A 19,520-nucleotide genomic window follows, 5' to 3' on the forward strand; every position below is an offset into this window, starting at 1 on the left:
CACCTCCACACTCCAGCCCTCCGGTAGCAGCTCCCCGCACCAGGCTTCCTGTGCGTGTCCTCGGTCCAGTAACACCAGTACCAGCACCACGCATCAGGCTACAGTGCGCCTCGCCTCTCCAGCGCTGCCAGAGCTTTCCTCCTCTACAGCGCTGCTGGATTCTCCCGCCTGTTTAGCGCAGCCAGAGCCTTCCTCCTCTCCTGCGCTGCCGGAGTCTCCCGCCTGTTCAGCGCTGCCAGAGCTTTCCTCCTCTACAGCGCTGCTGGATTCCCCCGCCTGTTTAGCGCAGCCAGAGCCTTCCTCCTCTCCTGCGCTGCCGGAGTCTCCTGCCTGTTCAGCGCAGCCAGAGCTGCCAGCCTGCGTGGAGCAGCCAGAGCTGTCAGTCTACATGGAGCAGCCAGAGCTTCCAGTCTGCATGAAGCAGCCAGTCTACATGGAGCAGCCAGAGCTGTCAGTCTGCATGAAGCAGCCAGATATGTCAGTCTGCATAGAGCAGCCAGAGCTGCCAGTCTGCAAGGAGCTGCCAGTCTGCATGGAGCAGCCAGAGCTGTCAGTCTGCATGGAGCAGCCAGAGCTGTCAGTCTGCATGGAGCAGCCAGAGCTGTCAGTCTGCATGGAGCAGCCAGAGCTGTCAGTCTGCATGGAGCAGCCAGAGCTGTCAGTCTGCATGGAGCAGCCAGAGCTGTCAGTCTACATGAAGCAGCCCGAGCTGCCAGTCTGCATGAAGCAGCCAGTCTACATGGAGCAGCCAGAGCTGTCAGTCTGCATGAAGCAGCAAGGAGCTGCCAGTCTGCAAGGAGCTGCCAGTCTGCAAGGAGCTGCCAGTCTGCAAGGAGCGGTCAGTCTGCAAGGAGCCGCCAGTCTGCCCAGCGCCGCCAGCGCCGCCAGTCTGCCCAGCGCCGCCGGTGCCGCCAGTCTGCCCAGCATCGCCAGTCTGCCCAGCGTCGCCAGTCTGCCCAGCGTCGCCAGAAGTGCCAGTCGGCCAGGATCCGCCAGAAGAGCCAGTCAGCCAGGATCCGCCAGTCAGCCAGGATCCACCAGTCAGCCAGACTCTTCCAGATCCGCCAGTCAACCAGACTCTTCCAGATCCGCCAGTCAACCAGACTCTTCCAGATCTGCCAGTCAACCAGACTCTTCCAGATCTGCCAGTCAACCAGACTCTTCCAGATCTGCCAGTCAACCAGACTCTTCCAGATCTGCCAGTCAACCAGACTCTTCCAGATCTGCCAGTCAACCAGACTCTTCCAGATCTGCCAGTCAACCAGACTCTTCCAGATCTGCCAGTCAACCAGACTCTTCCAGATCTGCCAGTCAACCAGACTCTTCCAGATCTGCCAGTCAACCAGATTCTTCCAGATCTGCCAGTCAACCAGACTCTTCCAGATCTGCCAGTCAACCAGACTCTTCCAGATCTGCCAGTCAACCAGACTCTTCCCGAGCTTTCTCTCACTCCCGAGCTTTCTCTCACTCCCGAGCTTTCTCTCACTCCCGAGCTTTCTCTCAGTCCCGAGCTGTCCTTCAGTCCCGATCTGCTCCTCAGTCCAGTGGGGTTCTGGGTGAGGACTACTAGGCCATGGTCGGTGGCGAGGGTGGTCTATCCAGGGACGCGAGGAGAGGGGACTAAGACATTAACTGAGTGGGTTCCACGTCCCGCACCGGAGCCGCCACCATGGACAGACGCCCACCCGGACCCTCCCTATTGTTTTGAGGTGCGTTCGGGAGTCCGCACCTTAGGGGGGGGGGGGGGTTTCTGTCACGCCCTGGTCTAAGTATTTTGTGTTTTTCTTCATGTATTGGGTCAGGCCAGGGTGTGGCATGGAGTTTTTGTATTGTGGTGTGTTTTGTCTTGGGGTTTTGGTGTGTATGTTTTTGGGATTGTAGCTAGTGGGGTTATCTAGCAAGGTCTATGGCTGTCTGGAGTGGTTCTCACTTAAAGAATCAAGTGTCAACCTCTACTATGGATCATTCAGTCCTCTCGGGACAGATCTATAGTAGCAGTTCAGGTCCATTACATGAAATCCAAATTGTTGTAATTCAACAAAATAGGAAAAATGCCACGGGGGTGAATACTTTTGCAAGGCACTGTACTTTGTTATTCTGGCACCACCCGGCGAGCAAAATCTAGAGACTTCCTTATATTTTGGGCACGAGCCGCCCCCTCTCGTCTTACTGTGTGTGCTGTTCAATCTAGCCGGTGCAGTGTATATCCCGCTAGCTGAATATCCATGTCGTCATTCACCCACGATTCGGTGAAACATAAGATGTTACAGTTTTTTCGTTTGATAGGATATTCATGATCGTACCTCATCTAATTTATTGTCCAATGATTGCAAGTAATACTGACGGTAAAGGCAGATTTCCCACTCTCCGTTGACAGATCCTTACGAGGCACCCTGCTCTGTGTCCTCTGTACCTACGTCTCTTTCTCTTGCCAATGACAGAGATTTTGGCTTTGTCGGGTGTCTGAAGTATATCCTGTGTGTTCTGCTTTTTGAAGAAAAAATCTTAGTCTAATCCGAGGTGAGTGATCGCTGTCCTGATACCCAGAAGCTCTTTTTTGCCGTAAGATACGGTGGCAGAAACATTATTTTCAAAATAAGTTACAAAATATTCCAAGGGCATTCTTTATTTGTACTATTTTACTATTTTGTAGAATAATAGTGAAGACATCAAAACTATGAAATAATACATATGGAATCATGGAGTAACTCAAAAAGTGCTAAACATATCAAAATATATTTTACCTTTGAGATTCTTCAAAGTAGCCACTCATTTGCCTTGATGAAAGCTTTGCACACTCTTGGCATTCTCTCAACCAGCTTCATGAGGTAGTCACCTGGAATGCATTTCAATTAACAAGTGTACGACAGACCATCATTACTTTAAGACATGAAGGTCAGTCAATCCAGAGCATTTCAAGAACTTTGAAAGTTTCTTCAAGTGCATTTGCAAAAACCATCAAGCGCTATGATGAAACTGGCTCTTATGAGGACCGCCATAGGAAAGGAAGAGCCAGAGTTATCTCTGCTGCAGAAGATAAGTTTATTACAGTTAACTGCACCTCAGATTGCAACCCAAATAAATGCTTCACAGAGTTCAAGTAACAGACATACCTCAACATCAACTGTTCAAAGGAGACTGTGTGAATCGGACCAAGAAACACGAGCAAAGGACATTAGACCGGTGGAAATCTGTCCTTTGGTCTGATGAGTCAACATTTTTGATTTTTGGTTCCAACCGCCGTGTCTTTGTGAGATGCAGAGTAGGTGAACAAATGAGCTCCTCGTGTGTGGTTCCCACCGTGAAGCATGGAGGAGAAGGTGTGATGGTGTGGGGGTGCTTTGCTGGTGACACCGACAGTGATTTATTTAGAATTCAAGGCACACTTAACCAGCATGGCTACCACAGCATTCTGCAGCAATACACCATCCCATCTGGTTTGGCTTAGTGGGCCTACCATTTATTTTTCAACAGGACAATGACCCAAAACACCCCTCCAGGCTGTGTAAGGGCTATTTGAACAAGAAGGAGAGTGATGGAGTGTTGCATCAGATGACCTGGCCTCCACAATCACCCCACCTCAACCCAATTGAGATGGTTTGGGATGAGTTGGACTGCAGAGTGAAGGAAAAGCAGCCAACAGGTGCTCAGCATATGTGGGAACTCCTTCAAGACTGTTGGAAAAGCATCCCTCTTGAAGCTGGTTGAGAGAATGCCAAGATTGTGCAAAGCTGTCATCAATGCAAAGGGTGGCTACTTTGAAGAATCTAAAATATATTTTGATTTGATGAAAACAAAATTGGTTACGACATGATTCCATATGTGTTATTTCATAGTTTTGATGTCTTCACTAAACAGTCGGGGCTCCACTGATTTTGTTGGATAAACCTGGGTCAATGGAAACTTGCCTAAGGTGTCTTGTATTAGACAGTCAAAAGTGATATAGAGAACTGTCAGACAATCAACCTGTCAATCAATGCTAGTCGGTGTGTCAATCAATTAGCTAATGGGCTGGCTACCGTGTTAACCAATTAACAGTTTCCAGCCGGGTCGTCCTCTTCATTACTGCATCCAACCCCCATTCACCTCTATGCTGTCTTCTTTTCCTTCTCACCCGCTACCCCTTCCTTCTTTCCTCAGAGCTCCTGGATCCCCTCTAGGTGTCATCTGACAGCCTTTTCCTGGGGAGGGGGACTGAAGTGGAGAGGGAGGAGGGAATAAAAAGGAAAAGCAGACAGACTAACAGACAAGGAGGGAGGGAGACACAGTCAGAGGAAGAGAGAGACACACTATTGCAGCTATGCCCGAAGCCAAGAAGCCAGGTAAGCAGGTCATACACATCATAAGCTTCAGTACTGCTGTACAGCTAGTGTCCTCTTTGGACTGGATACGTTGTTGTTTTTCACTTTATACCCCCATAGCGTCAACAGTAGTAATATATGAAGTTTATTGTCATATCTGTTGGGAAATGTTACGATAAGCATGACAAAGTGAATTAACATAGGCTGCATTCATTATGAAGGTAGAGTGAGGTAAAGAGAAAAGTGGATGGCAGGAAATATAGTGAGAATCTGCATGTTTTTTGTGATGGTGGAGAGTCCAGACAGTGGCAAGGTAGAGGCCTATCTCGTCTCAATAGTTAGTTTGGAACTTTTATTATTATAGACATTATGATAAGGGTTAAGGTTAGGTCTATGGTTAGAGTGGATAGTTAGTTAAAATGTTGTTGATAGATAATTGATCTACTGAACATCTACAAACCATCTATTTGACACTATCGAAAATAGCACATATCTGTTAAAATGAGGTTATAGATCATAATAAGGTTCATGTTATTATTTGCACAGATCTGTGCTCCTTTACACCACAAAGTCCTCCCGTGTCTGTAATAGACCCACACTGTTGATATGGGGGAAAAGGGGTTCAAGTGTGAGGACTTATACATTGTTGGCCTATATTCAGACAGCATTAACACCAGCAATACGTAGGTCTTTTATGCATGGAATTAGTTGTTGTGAAGACCTAGACATTGCAGCTCCGGCATCTGTTGACAAAACATTGCCATAAGTGTCAGTGAAATTTATTGCCCGTATGTAGTAATGTTTGTCTATCTGAGGGGATCTAAAATATGTCATGGTCTCTTTTCAACAGTGACCTTGAGGCACTGTAAATCACATGGCAACATGACATTTGAGAGACTCAAACAGGGAGGGAGGGAGGGAGAATAATCATTCTTAGAAAGAAAGGTGCTGTCTAGAACCTAAAAGGGTTCTTCGGGTTTCCCCATAGGAGAACCCTTTGGGTTCCATGTATAACCCTTTCTACAGGGGGTTCTACATGGAACCCGAAAGGGTTCTCCTATGGGGACAGCTGAAAAACCCTTTTGAAACTCTTTTTTCTAAGAGTGTAGAACAGAGTAGAGCAGTAGCATAGTAAAGCATACCGATAAGATGAGGGGAGACAGATGAACGAGATGATGTGTCGGAGGAGGTTATGCCATGTCAGGTGTGACCTCTTTTCACATCACTTCTCTGCACCTCAGAGGCTCAATCTATCTGACCCTGATTGCCTGTCTACTTCACTTACACCTCTACTGAACTCTTTCATTGGGCTAACTGATTAATGTGGCCTGTTTGGATCCTTACCATAGACTATTAGCTATATACAGTAAATGCATTCAAAGGACATACAATATATTGTACTGTATTTACTATATGTTTCATAACTCTTTTACTGTACTCTGTCATCTTACCTTACACACCCTTCGTTTCACCACTGTTATTCCTGTTTATACTGCCTGCCTGGCTGGCTCAGAGTAATTACACACCAATTCCTTTATGTCTCAGCCATGTGTTGCCAATCTAGCATCATGACATCATGCAGATCGTGTTCCTGTCACCACATTAATTCCATCCTTTAGACTGCTCTCCCTTACTTTTCCACCAACCCCAATCCTTGCCCCCCCCCCCCCCCCCCCCCCCCCCCCCTTTGAACTTCAACTCAGCCCCGGAGCCTTCCCCTCCCCCATGATGACTGTCTGGTACTCAAGAAGCCACTGGGACATGGAGAAAGCACGCTTCCCAATAAACAGCATTAAGAATAGTTCTGCAGCTTGTGTGCTTAGCCTGAGGAAGGGGATTGAGCATACCAGAGAGGGAATACCTAAGCTTGGTCAACCTAGTGTTGTGGAAAATATGAATATTTTATCAGAGATATTAATGATTAGCCATGAATGTCTTGTGTTTTGGACATACAGTATATGATTGTGAGACACATCATGGTATCAATTACACTCAGGCAATATGAGGGGTGATAACAGGTGAAGAGTTGTTTGTTGACGCTGCTTCCCTTCATCAGGGGAGCGAAAATAACACAATGAATTATTCTCTGTAATGCAGTGAAAGATCAGCATCTTTACACCCCCCTCCCTGGAGGTCTGGAGCAGTAGACCGGTGCAGTGAAATGTCCCTAATAGAGTGTTATGATATCCCACCAACGTGTTTTGCGGGGGGGCCATTTGATTAGTGAAAGTTTAGGGTTTCATGACCCCTTCAAGTGGAGGCTCTTCAGAGGAGGAAGGGGATGACCATCCTACTCAGTGAATTTAAATAAATAAAAAATAGTGAAACATTTCAAAGTGATCTTTTTTTAGATAAAACTGTACTAAATATATTCACGTCACCAAATAACTGATTTAATCACTCTGTGAAGGTCTACAGTAGCCTTAACAGCACTCTGCACCATGGTGTAGCCAGAGGACAGCTATTTTCCGTCCTCCTCTGGATACATTGATTTCAATACAAAACTTAGGAGGCTCATGGATCTCACCCCCTTCCATAGACTTATACAGTAATTATGACAACTTCCGGAGGACGTTCTCCCACCTATCAGAGCTCTTGCAACATGAACTGATATGTTGTCCATCCAATTAATGGATCAGAGAATTAATCTAGAACTGAAAGTATAAGCTACAGCTAGCTAGCACTGTAGTGCATAACATGTGGTGAGTAATTGACTCAAAGGGAAAGACAATAGTTGAACAGTTTTGAACAAATTAATTTCTTAAAACATTAAGGAACAGTGGAAACACATTGTCTGGAATAATGAATCACACTTCACCATCTGGCAGTCGAATGGACGAATCTGGGTTTGGTGGATGCCAGGAGAACGCTACCTGCCCGTATGCATAGTGCCAACTATAAAGTTTGTTGGAGGAGAAATAATGGTCTGGAGCTGTTTTCCATTGTTCGGGCTAGGTCCCTTAGTGAAGGGAAATCTTAATGCTCAGCATACAATGACATTCTAGATGATTATGTGCTTCCAACTGTGTGGCAACAGTTTGGGGAGGGCCTTTTCCTGTTTCAGCATGACCTAATCGCCCAACATCAGTGCCCAACCTCACTAATGTTCTTGTGGCTGAATGGAAGCAAGTCCCTGCAACAATGTTCCAACATCTAGGGGAAAGCCTTTCCAGAAGAGTGGAGGCTGTTATAGCAGCAAAGGGGGGACCAACTCCATATTAATGCCGATGATTTTGGAATTTTTTTAAATTTAAATTTTACCTTTATTTAACCAGGCAAGTCAGTTAAGAACACATTCTTATTTTCAATGACGGCCTGGGAACAGTGGGTTAACTGCCTGTTCAGGGGCAGAACGACAGATTTGTACCTTGTCAGCTCGGGGGTTTGAACTCGCAACCTTCCGGTTACTAGTCCAACGCTCTAACCACTAGGCTACCCTGCCGCCCAATGAGATGTTCGATGAGCAGGTGTCCACATACTTTTGGTAATGTTGTGTATGTTGACGTTACCTAATATGGTGACAACGATGCAGGCTGTGTGTAGCACTTATGGTATGAAGGTTGGGCTTGGAGAGGTTTTTTCGCCTGATCCAGACAGCTGTTGTGTTGTGCACTGAAGTCCTCAAGTGAAGGGAAAATGTGAGCGGAGGAGAGCGCGTAGATGTGATGATGCTGTTTGTATGGCTGCTATGAAAGTGAACTGTGTGATCAGGTGTGTATTAATTCCACCAATTCTGTTGCAAAATGTTTCTTAAACAGAAGCAAACATTTTTTTTTTTTGCGTGTGTTTTTATTTATATAAAAAAAAAAATGTACATGTGCGTATGTATGTATATGTATATATATATATGTATGTGTGGGTATGTATGTATATATATGCACCAAGGAAAATAAATAAAATAAAAACACTTATTTTTCTTAATCTTTCATTTTAATTGTATTTTTTTTCAAAATGTATTATTATTATATATATATATATATATATATTTTTTTTTAAGCCTGTCACATCTGTGAATGTGGAATGTGTTTTGTTGGTTGATTGAAAAACAATAAAACTTCATAAAACTTAAAAACAGAAGCAAACGGAACTAAACGGGATGGACTAACCTGTATTTGTCCAATAAAAACTTGTTTTAGTTGCAAAACATACTGTTTTTAAACTGTTTGGACTAATGATTACACCCTAGATCAGCTAGGTGCAGGCAAGAGTGTGCAATGGGGTATTGAATGTGTCCCTGTCTGTCACGTTGATTATACCAATTTGTCTCTTGACCTGTTAAACTTTGTAGGCTAGGATGTAGCAACCTCATGATAGGTATAGGACAAATTTAAGTATCATGCTGTAGTCTAAACCTATCGCTGTTACACGGAGTTTGGTGAAAGGAATATGAATAACAGTCATTCAATATACTGTAATAGAATTAAGGCCCTTAAAAAAATGAACCATCCTCCCTAATCTTAAATGGCACTGACTGCCACTGACCCCCTCTACCCACACCCCTTTCCACCCCTTCTTCTGGACTGGGCCCTGCTGCCTGGACAGAGTGGCAGGGAAAGACTGAAAATCTCCTGAGCCTCCTGTTCCACACCCTGCCCTCATGAAACCGAGGCAGTGAGTATAGCATTACCTCATACCAGGGCCTTCACCATACCCCCCCAGGTATGCAGCTCTGGCTTGATGGATTACAGACAGATGCAGAGTCAACAGAGAGCCAGAGGAGTTCACAATCAGAGTGTGAACCGTTAAGCCCCAATATGTCATTAACTAAGACTTTATAAACATTGTGGCCGATAGGAACACTGGCAGTAGTATTTGGTAATGTCCTCTAATGTAAAATGTTGTTTCTGCGCTTTGAGCCAGACCTATTTTAAGCACCCTCTGGTAAGGCACGGAGAGAGATGCGGAGGGAATGGTAATGAATGGAGATGAATGGAAAAGATAGAGGACAGTTTGGGATGATATTTATGTGGTCTCGTTTATTCCATTCTGCAGATTCTACTCCCCTAAAGAGGTGTCATTTTCCTCTGTGCCAAAGTGTTTTTTGTTGAAAAGCTTTCTATTTACAAGATGTTCCAAAATACTCGGTCATATTTACGACAATACCAAATAGTATTTGGTATTGTCCTCTCTCTCCGTTTACTTCTCTACCACTCCTATTACCATGTCTCATCCTCTCTCCTCCACTGTTCCACTATAGACCTTCACCCCAGATGCGTGCCTGCAGATGGGGGAGGGGTAGCGGAGAGAGACATCACTTGAGGAATGCATACAGGCTATAATTCTTATCATCATTACTGTCTGATAAAATACGGTGTGATATACTACCCTCCCAGGTTCCCTCCCAGGTTCTCTCCCCTCCCTTCCTATGTTCCCTTACAGGCTTACCTCAGTACTGTAGTACCCTAGTAAATGTCCTCCCACCTCTTCCTGTTGCCATGTTGGAAAACATGAAAGTGGTTCGTTAAACAGGTGAAGTTATAGTTGCCAGCCCAGTGACTTCTATAGCCCACACATGCTGTGTTAAAAGACAACTGCAGCGATTGCACAGCACAACTACTGCACAGTGGAAACAAATACACCTGGCTGGGACCCACCACAACCTCCGCCAAGTTACAACCACAAATAAATACTACATTAGAGTGGTATTAATGCTATTCATAGCAAGACCTGATGCCAGCAATATAGGCCTGCATATATGTTATGTTATTCATTCAACTTACATTACTCTCCCTCCACCATGCCACCTTCCCTACCCCCCTACTACTACTCCTTAGAATATGCTCCCCCCCTTCTGCCTTTGTCCAGAAAACACTATGACATATACCTCTATAACTCATATCATCGGAACTGTCAAATAAAACCGCCAAATGATGGAGCGATATAGAGAGCAGAGGCTTAAGTGTACTCCCATGCTGCCAAAAGCATCACTCTCTTCATCCTCATCATAAAACGATGAAACTCCATCAGTCACACTCTGCCCCCAGCATAGATGCCCGCCAAATGCCAATAATACCATTGATACTCCACCACACGCTCAGCGGTATAAATAGACCCTTTGAATATAAATCTCCCCTTGGAGTCCTAATGTGAATATTCCCGCTTGGTGCTACAGTTATATATATATATATATGAAAATGCCTGCATTATACGCAGGTTGATGTTGATTTTCATTCATCTTGCCCCGTATGCAGAACTGAGCTTTTTGTCAAAATCGTCTGTACCGTAAAAAATGTATGAAAATAAAAAATGAGCTTTTTGGTCTTCATTTAAGGTCAGGGTTAGGCATTAGGTTTAGCAGTGTGGTTAGGGTCAGGTTTTGATGACTTGTGGCTGTGCCAGCTAGTGACCACACTTCAGAACTGCATCCAGGGTAAGATTCATGACAATAAATTCCAGCCTGCGTATTATACCATGGTGACTTTTATAGATAAACAAGCACATGCTGATGTCCAAATAAAGATGTTTATTTGTATCACATACTGTATGTACTGTAGGTTATGCACTTAGAAATATAATTACTCATTGAATTACAATACTAGATACAACTACGAACACTGAACATTTGGACTTTATTAGCCCACACAGGAGGTTAGGTTTAGGTTTAGGTCCTCATATTGAAGTTTATAGAGACCCCAGCTGATGTATAGAACAATCTTAAAATGATCTACTTTGGTTTAGAAACAAGCATCATGAAACCTCTTAACACAATAAATTAATTTGATTTGGTGAAAATCGCCTGTTTGGACCTAACTTGCTTACTTCTTTTTCCATGTGGTTTCTTCCATGAAATGATGGAAGAAACCCCTTTGGCTCAACTTAACCCACTCTCCCATACTGATATGCAGGATTTTTTGGGGTGTGCAGCATCACATGTGAGTAATGAGACATGTACGGTTCATTCGGGAAGTATTCAGACCCTTTGACTTTTTCCACATTTTGTTACGTTACAGCTTTATTCTAAAATTGATTAAATTGATTGTTTTCCTAATCAATCTACACACAATAGCCCATAATGACAAAGCAAAAACTGTTTTTTAGAAATGTTGACAAATGTATTACAAATAAAAAACAGATACCTTATTTACATAAGTGTTCAGACCCTTTTCTATGAGATTCGAAACTGAGCTCAGGCGCATCCTGTTTCTATTGATCATCCTTGAGATGTTTCTTCAACTTGATTGGAGTCCACCTGTGGTCAATTCAATTGATTGGACATGATTTTGAAAAGCCTGTCTATATAAGGTCCCACAGTTGACAGTGCATGTCAGAGCAAAAACCAAGCTATGAGGTCGAATGAATTGTCCGTATAGCTCCAAGACAGGATTGTGTCGAAGCAAAGATCTGGGAAAGGGTACCAAAACATTTCTGCAGCATTGAAGGTCCCCAAGAACACAGTGGCCTCCATCATTCTTAAATGGAAGTAGTTTGGAACCACCAAGACTCTTCCTAGAGCTGGCCGCCCGGCCAAACTGAGCAATCAAGGGGGAAGGACCTTTGTCAGGGAGGTGACCAAGAACCCGATGGTCACTCTAACAGAGCTCCAGAGTTCCTCTGTGGCGATAGGAGAACCTTCCAGAAGGACACTAATCAGGCCTTTATGGTAGAGTGGCCAGGTGGAAGCCACTCCTCAGTAAAAGGCACGACAGCCTGCTTGGAGTTTGCCAAAAGGCACCTAAAGGACTGTCAAACCATGAGAAACAAGATTGTCTGGTCTGGTCTGATGAAACCAAGACTGAACTCTTTGGCCTGAATGCCAAGCTTCAGGTCTGGAGGAAACCTGGCACCTTCACTACAGTGAAGCATGGTGGTGGCAGCATCATGCTGTGGAGATGTTTTTCAGCGGCAGGGATTAGGAGACTAGTCTGGATCGAGAGAAAGATGAATGGAGCAAAGTACAGAGAGATCCTTGATTAAAACCTGTCCAGAGCACACAGGACCTCAGACTGGGGCGAAGGTTTACCTTCCAACAGGACAACGACCCTAACCACACAGCCAAGACAACGCAGGAGTGGCTTTGGGACAAGTCTCTGAATGTCCTTGAGTGGCCCAGCCAGAGCCCGGACTTGAACCTGATCGAACATCTCTGGAGAGACCTGACAATAGCTGTGCAGCGATGCTCCCCATCCAACCTGACAGAGCTTGAGAGGATCTGCAGAGAAGAATGGGAGAAACTCCCCAAATACAGGTGTGCCATGCTTGTAGCCTCATACCCAAGAAGACTTGAGGCTGTAATCGCTGCCAAAGGTGCTTCAACAAAATACTGAGTAAAGGGTCTGAATACTTGTGTAAATGTAATATTTCTCCTTTTTTTTATACATTTGCAAACATTTCTAAAAACCTGTTTTTGCTTTGTCATTATGGGTTATTGTGTGTACATTGATTGGAGAAAATAACAATTGAAAACGTTTTAGAATAAGGCTGTAACCTAAACATCTTTGGAAAAAGGGAAAGGGTCTCAATACTTCCTGAATGCACTGTATGTCAGATGTATGTCACATGTCTATAGGTTGTAGATATCTCTGTGGTGTTGTGAGGGTCACCAAGCGCCATTAACACAACATGTTGCCTTTAACTCACGGTTGTAGACGTGTTAAAGTGTCATGCCTGCTCCCTCTACCCCTCCCTGGTGCTCGAAGGCACCAGGCTCCCCATCATTACGCACTCCTGCCACCATCATTACGCACACCTGCCTTCCCCTGTAATGCGCATCAGCAATTATTGGACTCACCTGGACTCAATCACCTGTGTCATTACCTCCCTTATATATGTCTGTCCCAAGCTCTGTTCCCTGGTTCAGGATTAATGTTTCTATGTCATTGTGTGCCCCCCCCGTGTGCTGACGCTGTTCCTGTATTGTTCCATGTCTGTTCCTCATTAAATGTTCAACTCCCCGTACCTGCTTCTCTACTCCAGCATCAGCCCCTACATTAAAGAGCCTATAGGCAGGTATTTCAGAAGCTCTCTAACATTGGCTTAGGAAAAGGAATCCTCACCAAGCATACTGTAGATGCATTACCGCAAGGCTAAAATATATAACTCTAATGGTAGTATAAAACAAACATATTTTCTTTTCAAGATATCACAGATTCAACTCTTTAAGACAACTCTTGCTAATGTATATACATTGTGACCTGGGTCAGTGATGAAATTAGCAAACACTTCAAAGATTAAGCCTTTGAGAGTGATGTATAAAATGAGGCCACACATGGCAGTAGACTGTCTATGGCATACTACTACTGTATCTGAGGGAGGAGAAGCACACAGAGAGAAGGAAGAGGGGGAAATGTCAAGAGAGATTAAGAACATTCCACAGAGGTTACCCTTCAATAAGAGAGAGAGAGCGAGAGAGAGGGGGAAGTAGAGGGGGAGAGAGCTGAGAGAGTATATATATATATATATATATATATATATACATAATAAATACTCAGGCTACCTGGTACGAATGTTGAAAGATTCTGTATATTTTGAGAAAGAATATGATATCCTTAATCCATATCACCCTGTGAGTGAAGACGTGCACTTTCATTTACTGTATAGCATAGTTCAAAAGCCAAATGCCCCCACCTTGTTGAATGGTAAAGAACTTGTATTGTGATTTGTCCCTGATTTTAACCTGTAAACCTCAAATGATGATAATAATTTGATGGATTTTTCCCAAAAAGATGAAGCACCACTTTTCAGAGCAGTGAGGCTGAGGCATGAATACATATCGAACAAAAATATTAACGCAACAATTTCAAAGATGTTACTGAGTTAAAGTTCATATAAGGTTATCAGTCAGTTGAAATAAATTAATTTGGCCCTAACCTATGGATTTCACATGACTGGGAAAACAGATATGCATCTGTTGGTCACAGCTACCTTAAAAAAAGGTAGGGGCATGGATCAGAAAACCAGTATCTGGTGTGACCACCATTTGCCTCATGCAGCGTGACACATCTCCTTCGCATAGAGTTAATCAGGCTGTTGATTGTGGCCTGTGGAATGTTGTCCCACTACTCTTCAATGGCTGTGTGTAGTTGCTGGATATTGGCAGGAACTGGAACACGCTGTCGTACACGTCGATCCAGAGCATCCCAAACGTGCTCAATGGGTGACATGTCTGGTGAGTATGCAGGCCATGGAAGGACTGGGACATTTTCAGCTTTCAGGAAGTGTGTACAGATCCTTGCGACATGGGGCTGTGTATTATCATGCTGAAACATGAGGTGATGAATGACACAGTGGTGTAAAAATATTTTCAAGTCCTACTTAAGTCATTTTTGGGGTATCTGTACCCTATTTTACTATTTATATTTTTGACTACATATACTTTTACTTCACTACATTCCTAAAGAAAATAATTTACTTTTTACTTTTTACTCCCTGACACCCAAAAGTACTTGTTACATTAAGAATGCTTAGCAGGACAGGAAAAGGTTCCAATTCACACAATTGTCAAGAGAATATCCCTGGTCATCCCTACTGCCTCTGATCTGGCGGATTCACTAAACACACATGCTTCGTTTGTAAATTATGTCTGAGTGTTGGAGTGTACCCCTGGCTATCCGTAAATAAAATAAAAACAAGAAAATGGCGCCATCTGGTTTGCTTAATATACGGAATTTGAAATGATGTGTACTTTTACTTATAATTTAGCATTTACATTTACTTTTGACACTTAAGTATATTTAAAACCAAATACTTTCAGACTTTTACTCAAGTAGTATTTTACTCGGTGACTTTCACTTTTTTACATTTTCTATTAAGGTATCTTTACTTTTACTCAAGTATGACAATTGGGTACTTTTTCCACCACTTTAATGACACGACAATGGGCCTCAGGATCTCGTCATGGTATCTATGTGCATTCAAATTGCCGTCGATAAAACGCAATTGTGTTCATTGTCCATAGCTTATGCCTGCCCATACCATAACCCCACCACCACCATGGGGCACTTTGTTCACAATATTGACATCAGCAAACTGCTCGCCCACACGACACCATACACGTCTGCGGTTGTGAGGCTGGTTGGACGTACTGCCAAATTCTCTACAATGACGTTGGATGAGGCTTATGGTAGAGAAATTAAAATTCAATTCTCTAGCAACGGCTCTGGTGGACATTCCTGCAGTCAGCATGCCAATTGCATGCTCCCTCAAAGCGAGATCTGTGGCATTGTGTTGTGTGACAAAACTGCACATTTTAGAGGGGCTTTTTATTGTCCCCAGCACAAGGTGCCCCTGTGTAATGATCATGCCATTTAATCAGCTTCTTGATATGCCACACCTGTCAGGTAGATGGACCATCTTGGCTGATTTGTGCACAAAATTGGAGGTATATAATCTTTTTGTGCATATGGAACACATTTCTGGGATCTTTTATTCCAACTCGTGAAACATGGGACCAACACTTTATATGTTGCATTTATATTTTTGTCCAGTATATATTTAGAGGAAGGCTTAACAGTGATGAGGCAGCTTGGGTAGAGAAATTGAGGAAATCAAACACGGGTTCATCAACTATCTCACAGGATATTTGTTAAATATACACCATGGTATCCATCTCTCCCAAATCTGATGGAGCTGACCCTCAAGCCCTCAAACTGAACACTTCTCACCATATCTGACCCCTGACGGCCTTTCTCATTTACCTCTCCCTCTAGCTCCTTCTCACTTTCTCTAATTTCTCACTCTCTTATTTTCTCTCGCTCATCTTTTCTCTCTGTCTGTCTGTCATTCTGTCTGTCTCTCTCTCTCTGACTTAACGCTGTACTTAGAACGTTTGGTATGAGTACGGCAGATAGACAGATAGACAGACACTGAGCTGGCCTGTGATAGAGAGAGTGCTGACAGGTCGTAACCAGAGAGAAGCCTTGGCCAAACTGGGCTGAAGGAGAGAAGGGGTTGCGTGTTGGTCTAACCAAAGACAATCACTTGTCAAATTCCGGCCTGTTTTTATAGTATCCTAAGGCATCTTATTTAGCAACGGAATCTAGGGATGGTCTCAACTATCAATTTCTGCTATCATACATTTTCATGGGAATCTGAACAGGGGATTTGACTGGTAACCACCGTCCTGGAACATACTGTAGTATAGGGACAGGATTTGTCATTTTGATTGCTGACTTCTACACTGTTGTCACAGAGGAGACCATGCAGTGATAGTCACTACATGTTCCATATTTCTCCTGTGCTTCACAACAGCCACTCATCCTGTGTGCTTTAACAATGTCATGATGGGTGGTTAAACAAATGCTTTGTGCCAGCTTAGTACACAAGGCCTTGTCATCTGGGCTTACCGTCTCATGCCATGTGCTCAATGGTGCATAACACCCATCCCAGTCAACAATAGTGGACTGAGCAGCAAATGGAGCATCAGAACTTCACTGACCCACTTACCCTCCATCTATGGACTGGGCCTGCTAAAAAAGGCTCAGAACCTCGGCTAAAGAAGGCTTTTAATGCCCTGTGTGTCAAAGACCCCCCGAGACCTAAGACAGTGGGTGTTGCCAGGGATAAAACTAGATGTGCTGAGAACGCTAACTTATTGCTGCCTGAAAAACAAACCTTTTCAAAAATAGACGTGTCAGCTGCTCAGTATGCCAACACTGAGAACACAGCCAGGGTCATTCAGCACAACCAGAGTGTCAAGGCCAAGGCTGAAATCTCAGAATCGCAGTTCGGTATACTCATGGGACAATAGTTCTGAAAAGTCAGTTGTGATTGATCAGATGGAGATGGTTCGGGAGACTTGGTTCATGTTCTACATTCTGTGGTTGGGTAGTTTAATGGATTTAGCTCACTACAAACCCCAAGGCACTGAGACTATTTATGTTATCACTTTAACAGGTGCTCTGAACAGGGACACTGTCTGTACAAATTATAGCTTTGGATGGCAGATCCATGTGTCCGGCCAGAGTTTGAGCCAGAGATCATTACCATTACTGTGTGGTTCAGTTCGTTTTTCAGTAACTAAGTCTTAATCTCTACATTCATTAGGCACCCTTGTGGAGGTATTGTTTATCTCAGATATCAGTACTTTGATGGTCTTAAACCCTATCAAGAGCATCTTAGTCTTGAGGCTGCGTTCTTTGATATTTCTCAGAAACGGACTATCCTACCGATACTTGACTTTGGCGATATCATTTACAAAATAGCCTCCAACACTCTAATCAGCAAATTGGAGGCAGTCTATCACAGTGCCATCCGTTTTGTCACCAAAGCCCCATATACTACCCACCACTGCGACCTGTATGCTCTCGTTGGCTGGACCTCGCTTCATATTTATCGCCAAACCCATTGGCTCCAGGTCATCTATAAGTCTTTACTAGGTAAAGCCCCGCCTTATCTCAGCTCACTGGTCACCATAGCAGCACTCACCCATAGCACGCACTCCAGCAGGTATATTTCACTGGTCACCCCCCAAAGCCAATTCCTCCTTTGGCCGCCTTTCCTTCCATTTCTCTGCTGCCAATGACTGGAACGAACTGCAAAAATCACTGAAGCTGGAGACTCATATCTCCCTCACTAACTTTAAGCACCAGCTGTCAGAGCAGCTCACAGAACACTGCACCTGTACATAGCCCATCTGTAAATAGCCCATCCAACTACCGCATCCCCATACTGTTATTTTTATTTTTTATTTTGCTCCTTTGCACCCCAGTGTCTCAACTTACACACTCATCTTCTGCTCATCTATCACTCCGGTGTTTAATTGCAATATTGTAATTATTTCGCCACTATGGCCTATTTATTGCCTTGCCTCCCTTATCCTACCTCATTTGCACACACTGTATATAGACTTTTTCTATTGTATTATTGACTGTATGTTTGTTTATTCCATGTGTAACTCTGTTGTTGTTTGTGTCACACTGTTTTGCTTTATCTTGGCCAGGTCGCAGTTGTAAATGAGAACTTGTTCTCAACTAGCCTACCTGGTTAAATAAAAATAAAAATGATCTTCTCTTTAAAACTTCCCATCTCTATCAAGAACATACACACAGTAGCAACTGTTTCTATAACATGTTGATGTTTATTGGGATGAATCTTTTCCTGGAGGCATAATTGAGTGATATCCACTAGATGGGCCAGCTGCAAAGTCAAAATTAGCTATATATTGTAAAAATACATTTAAGGTTAGGGTTAGGCGTAAGGTTAGCAGTGTGGTTAATGTTAGGGTTAATTATTTTATGATTTTGTGGCTGTGCCAGCTAGTGACTACACGGCAGAGCTGCCTCCAGGACATGAGTTATCCCAATGAATGCCAACCTTTTTCTATATACAGTATACTTACATTGACTCCAATTCCAATACTCGTTCTTTGCCAGAGGCAGAGCCGGAAGGAATTGGTAAAAACTGCACAAAGCAAGGTTGAGTGAATGTGCAACTCCTCTGTGGTTACATTAGAATGTGTATTTGTTTATCGTATGAACTTATGTGTTATGTGTCTACGTACCGGTATAATATTGTATGTACAATGTACATGGGAATGCATTAATGTATCAACATTCTGACTTTACACTACAGTGCTGTGTGCATGCGTGGATTATGCATATCTAGACTTCTACATAATACATGTGCATTCAAATAAGTTGTGAATGTTTGTATGTATGCATGCTTGCACAGTGTGAAGTCAAATATTGGTAATTCACAGTGGTGATTATTTTACATTATCTTAACTATATTGTAAATTGGGCTCCGAGGTGGCGCAGTGGTTAAGGGCGCTGTACTGCAGCGCCAGCTGTGCCACCAGAGACTCTGGGTTCGCGCCCAGGCTCTGTCGTAACCAGCCGTGACCGGGTTGCCACTGTTTCCTCTGACACATTGGTGTGGCTGGCTTCTGGGTTGGATGTGTATCGGAGGATGCATTACTTTCGACCTTCGTCTCTCCCGAGCCCGTACTCGGAGTTGTAGAGATGAGACAAGATAGTAGCTACTAACAATTGGGGAGAAAAAGGGGGTCAAATTAAATATAAATAAAAACTTAATTTAAAAAAAACTATATTATAAGTTTAATGGTTCATGATGTTTTTGAGATGGTATGGTTGGAATCTAACCTTTGCTCTCTAGTTATTCATTATTGTATATGTTTGTCTTTAATTGTAGCAGCCAAGACAGATAAGGCTGCAGCAGCACCTGCTGGTGAGTCCACTCATAACAAATGGATGACAAATACGTATACATGAAATACTTCAATGAATGGTTAGGCCTGTACTACAATCAATGTCTGATTCAAAA

The 19,520-nt window shown here is 43.5% G+C and overlaps 1 protein-coding gene across 19 annotated transcripts in view; it reads left to right on the forward strand.

The window, feature by feature from the left end:
- The first annotated feature begins 4,213 nt into the window (after nt 1-4,213).
- The window catches only part of LOC109883671 (myosin-binding protein C, fast-type-like), a 48,371-nt gene continuing 33,064 nt past the window's right edge, over nt 4,214-19,520 (forward strand). For 6 of the 19 annotated variants that reach the window (XM_031834742.1, XM_031834745.1, XM_031834743.1 and 3 more), the window contains exons 1-3: nt 4,254-4,322; nt 18,611-18,631; nt 19,389-19,424. In XM_031834742.1, the coding sequence (XP_031690602.1) occupies nt 4,301-4,322; nt 18,611-18,631; nt 19,389-19,424 (79 nt within the window). In that variant the 5' untranslated portion in view covers nt 4,254-4,300. Of the gene's footprint in view, nt 4,323-18,610; nt 18,632-19,388; nt 19,425-19,520 lie in introns of all 19 variants that reach the window. The other 13 variants (XM_031834744.1, XM_031834747.1, XM_031834751.1 and 10 more) reach the window with 5 other exon arrangements.

The sequence above is a fragment of the Oncorhynchus kisutch genome, linkage group LG10 (genome assembly GCF_002021735.2).
Source record: "Oncorhynchus kisutch isolate 150728-3 linkage group LG10, Okis_V2, whole genome shotgun sequence".
Classification (NCBI taxonomy): domain Eukaryota; kingdom Metazoa; phylum Chordata; class Actinopteri; order Salmoniformes; family Salmonidae; genus Oncorhynchus; species Oncorhynchus kisutch.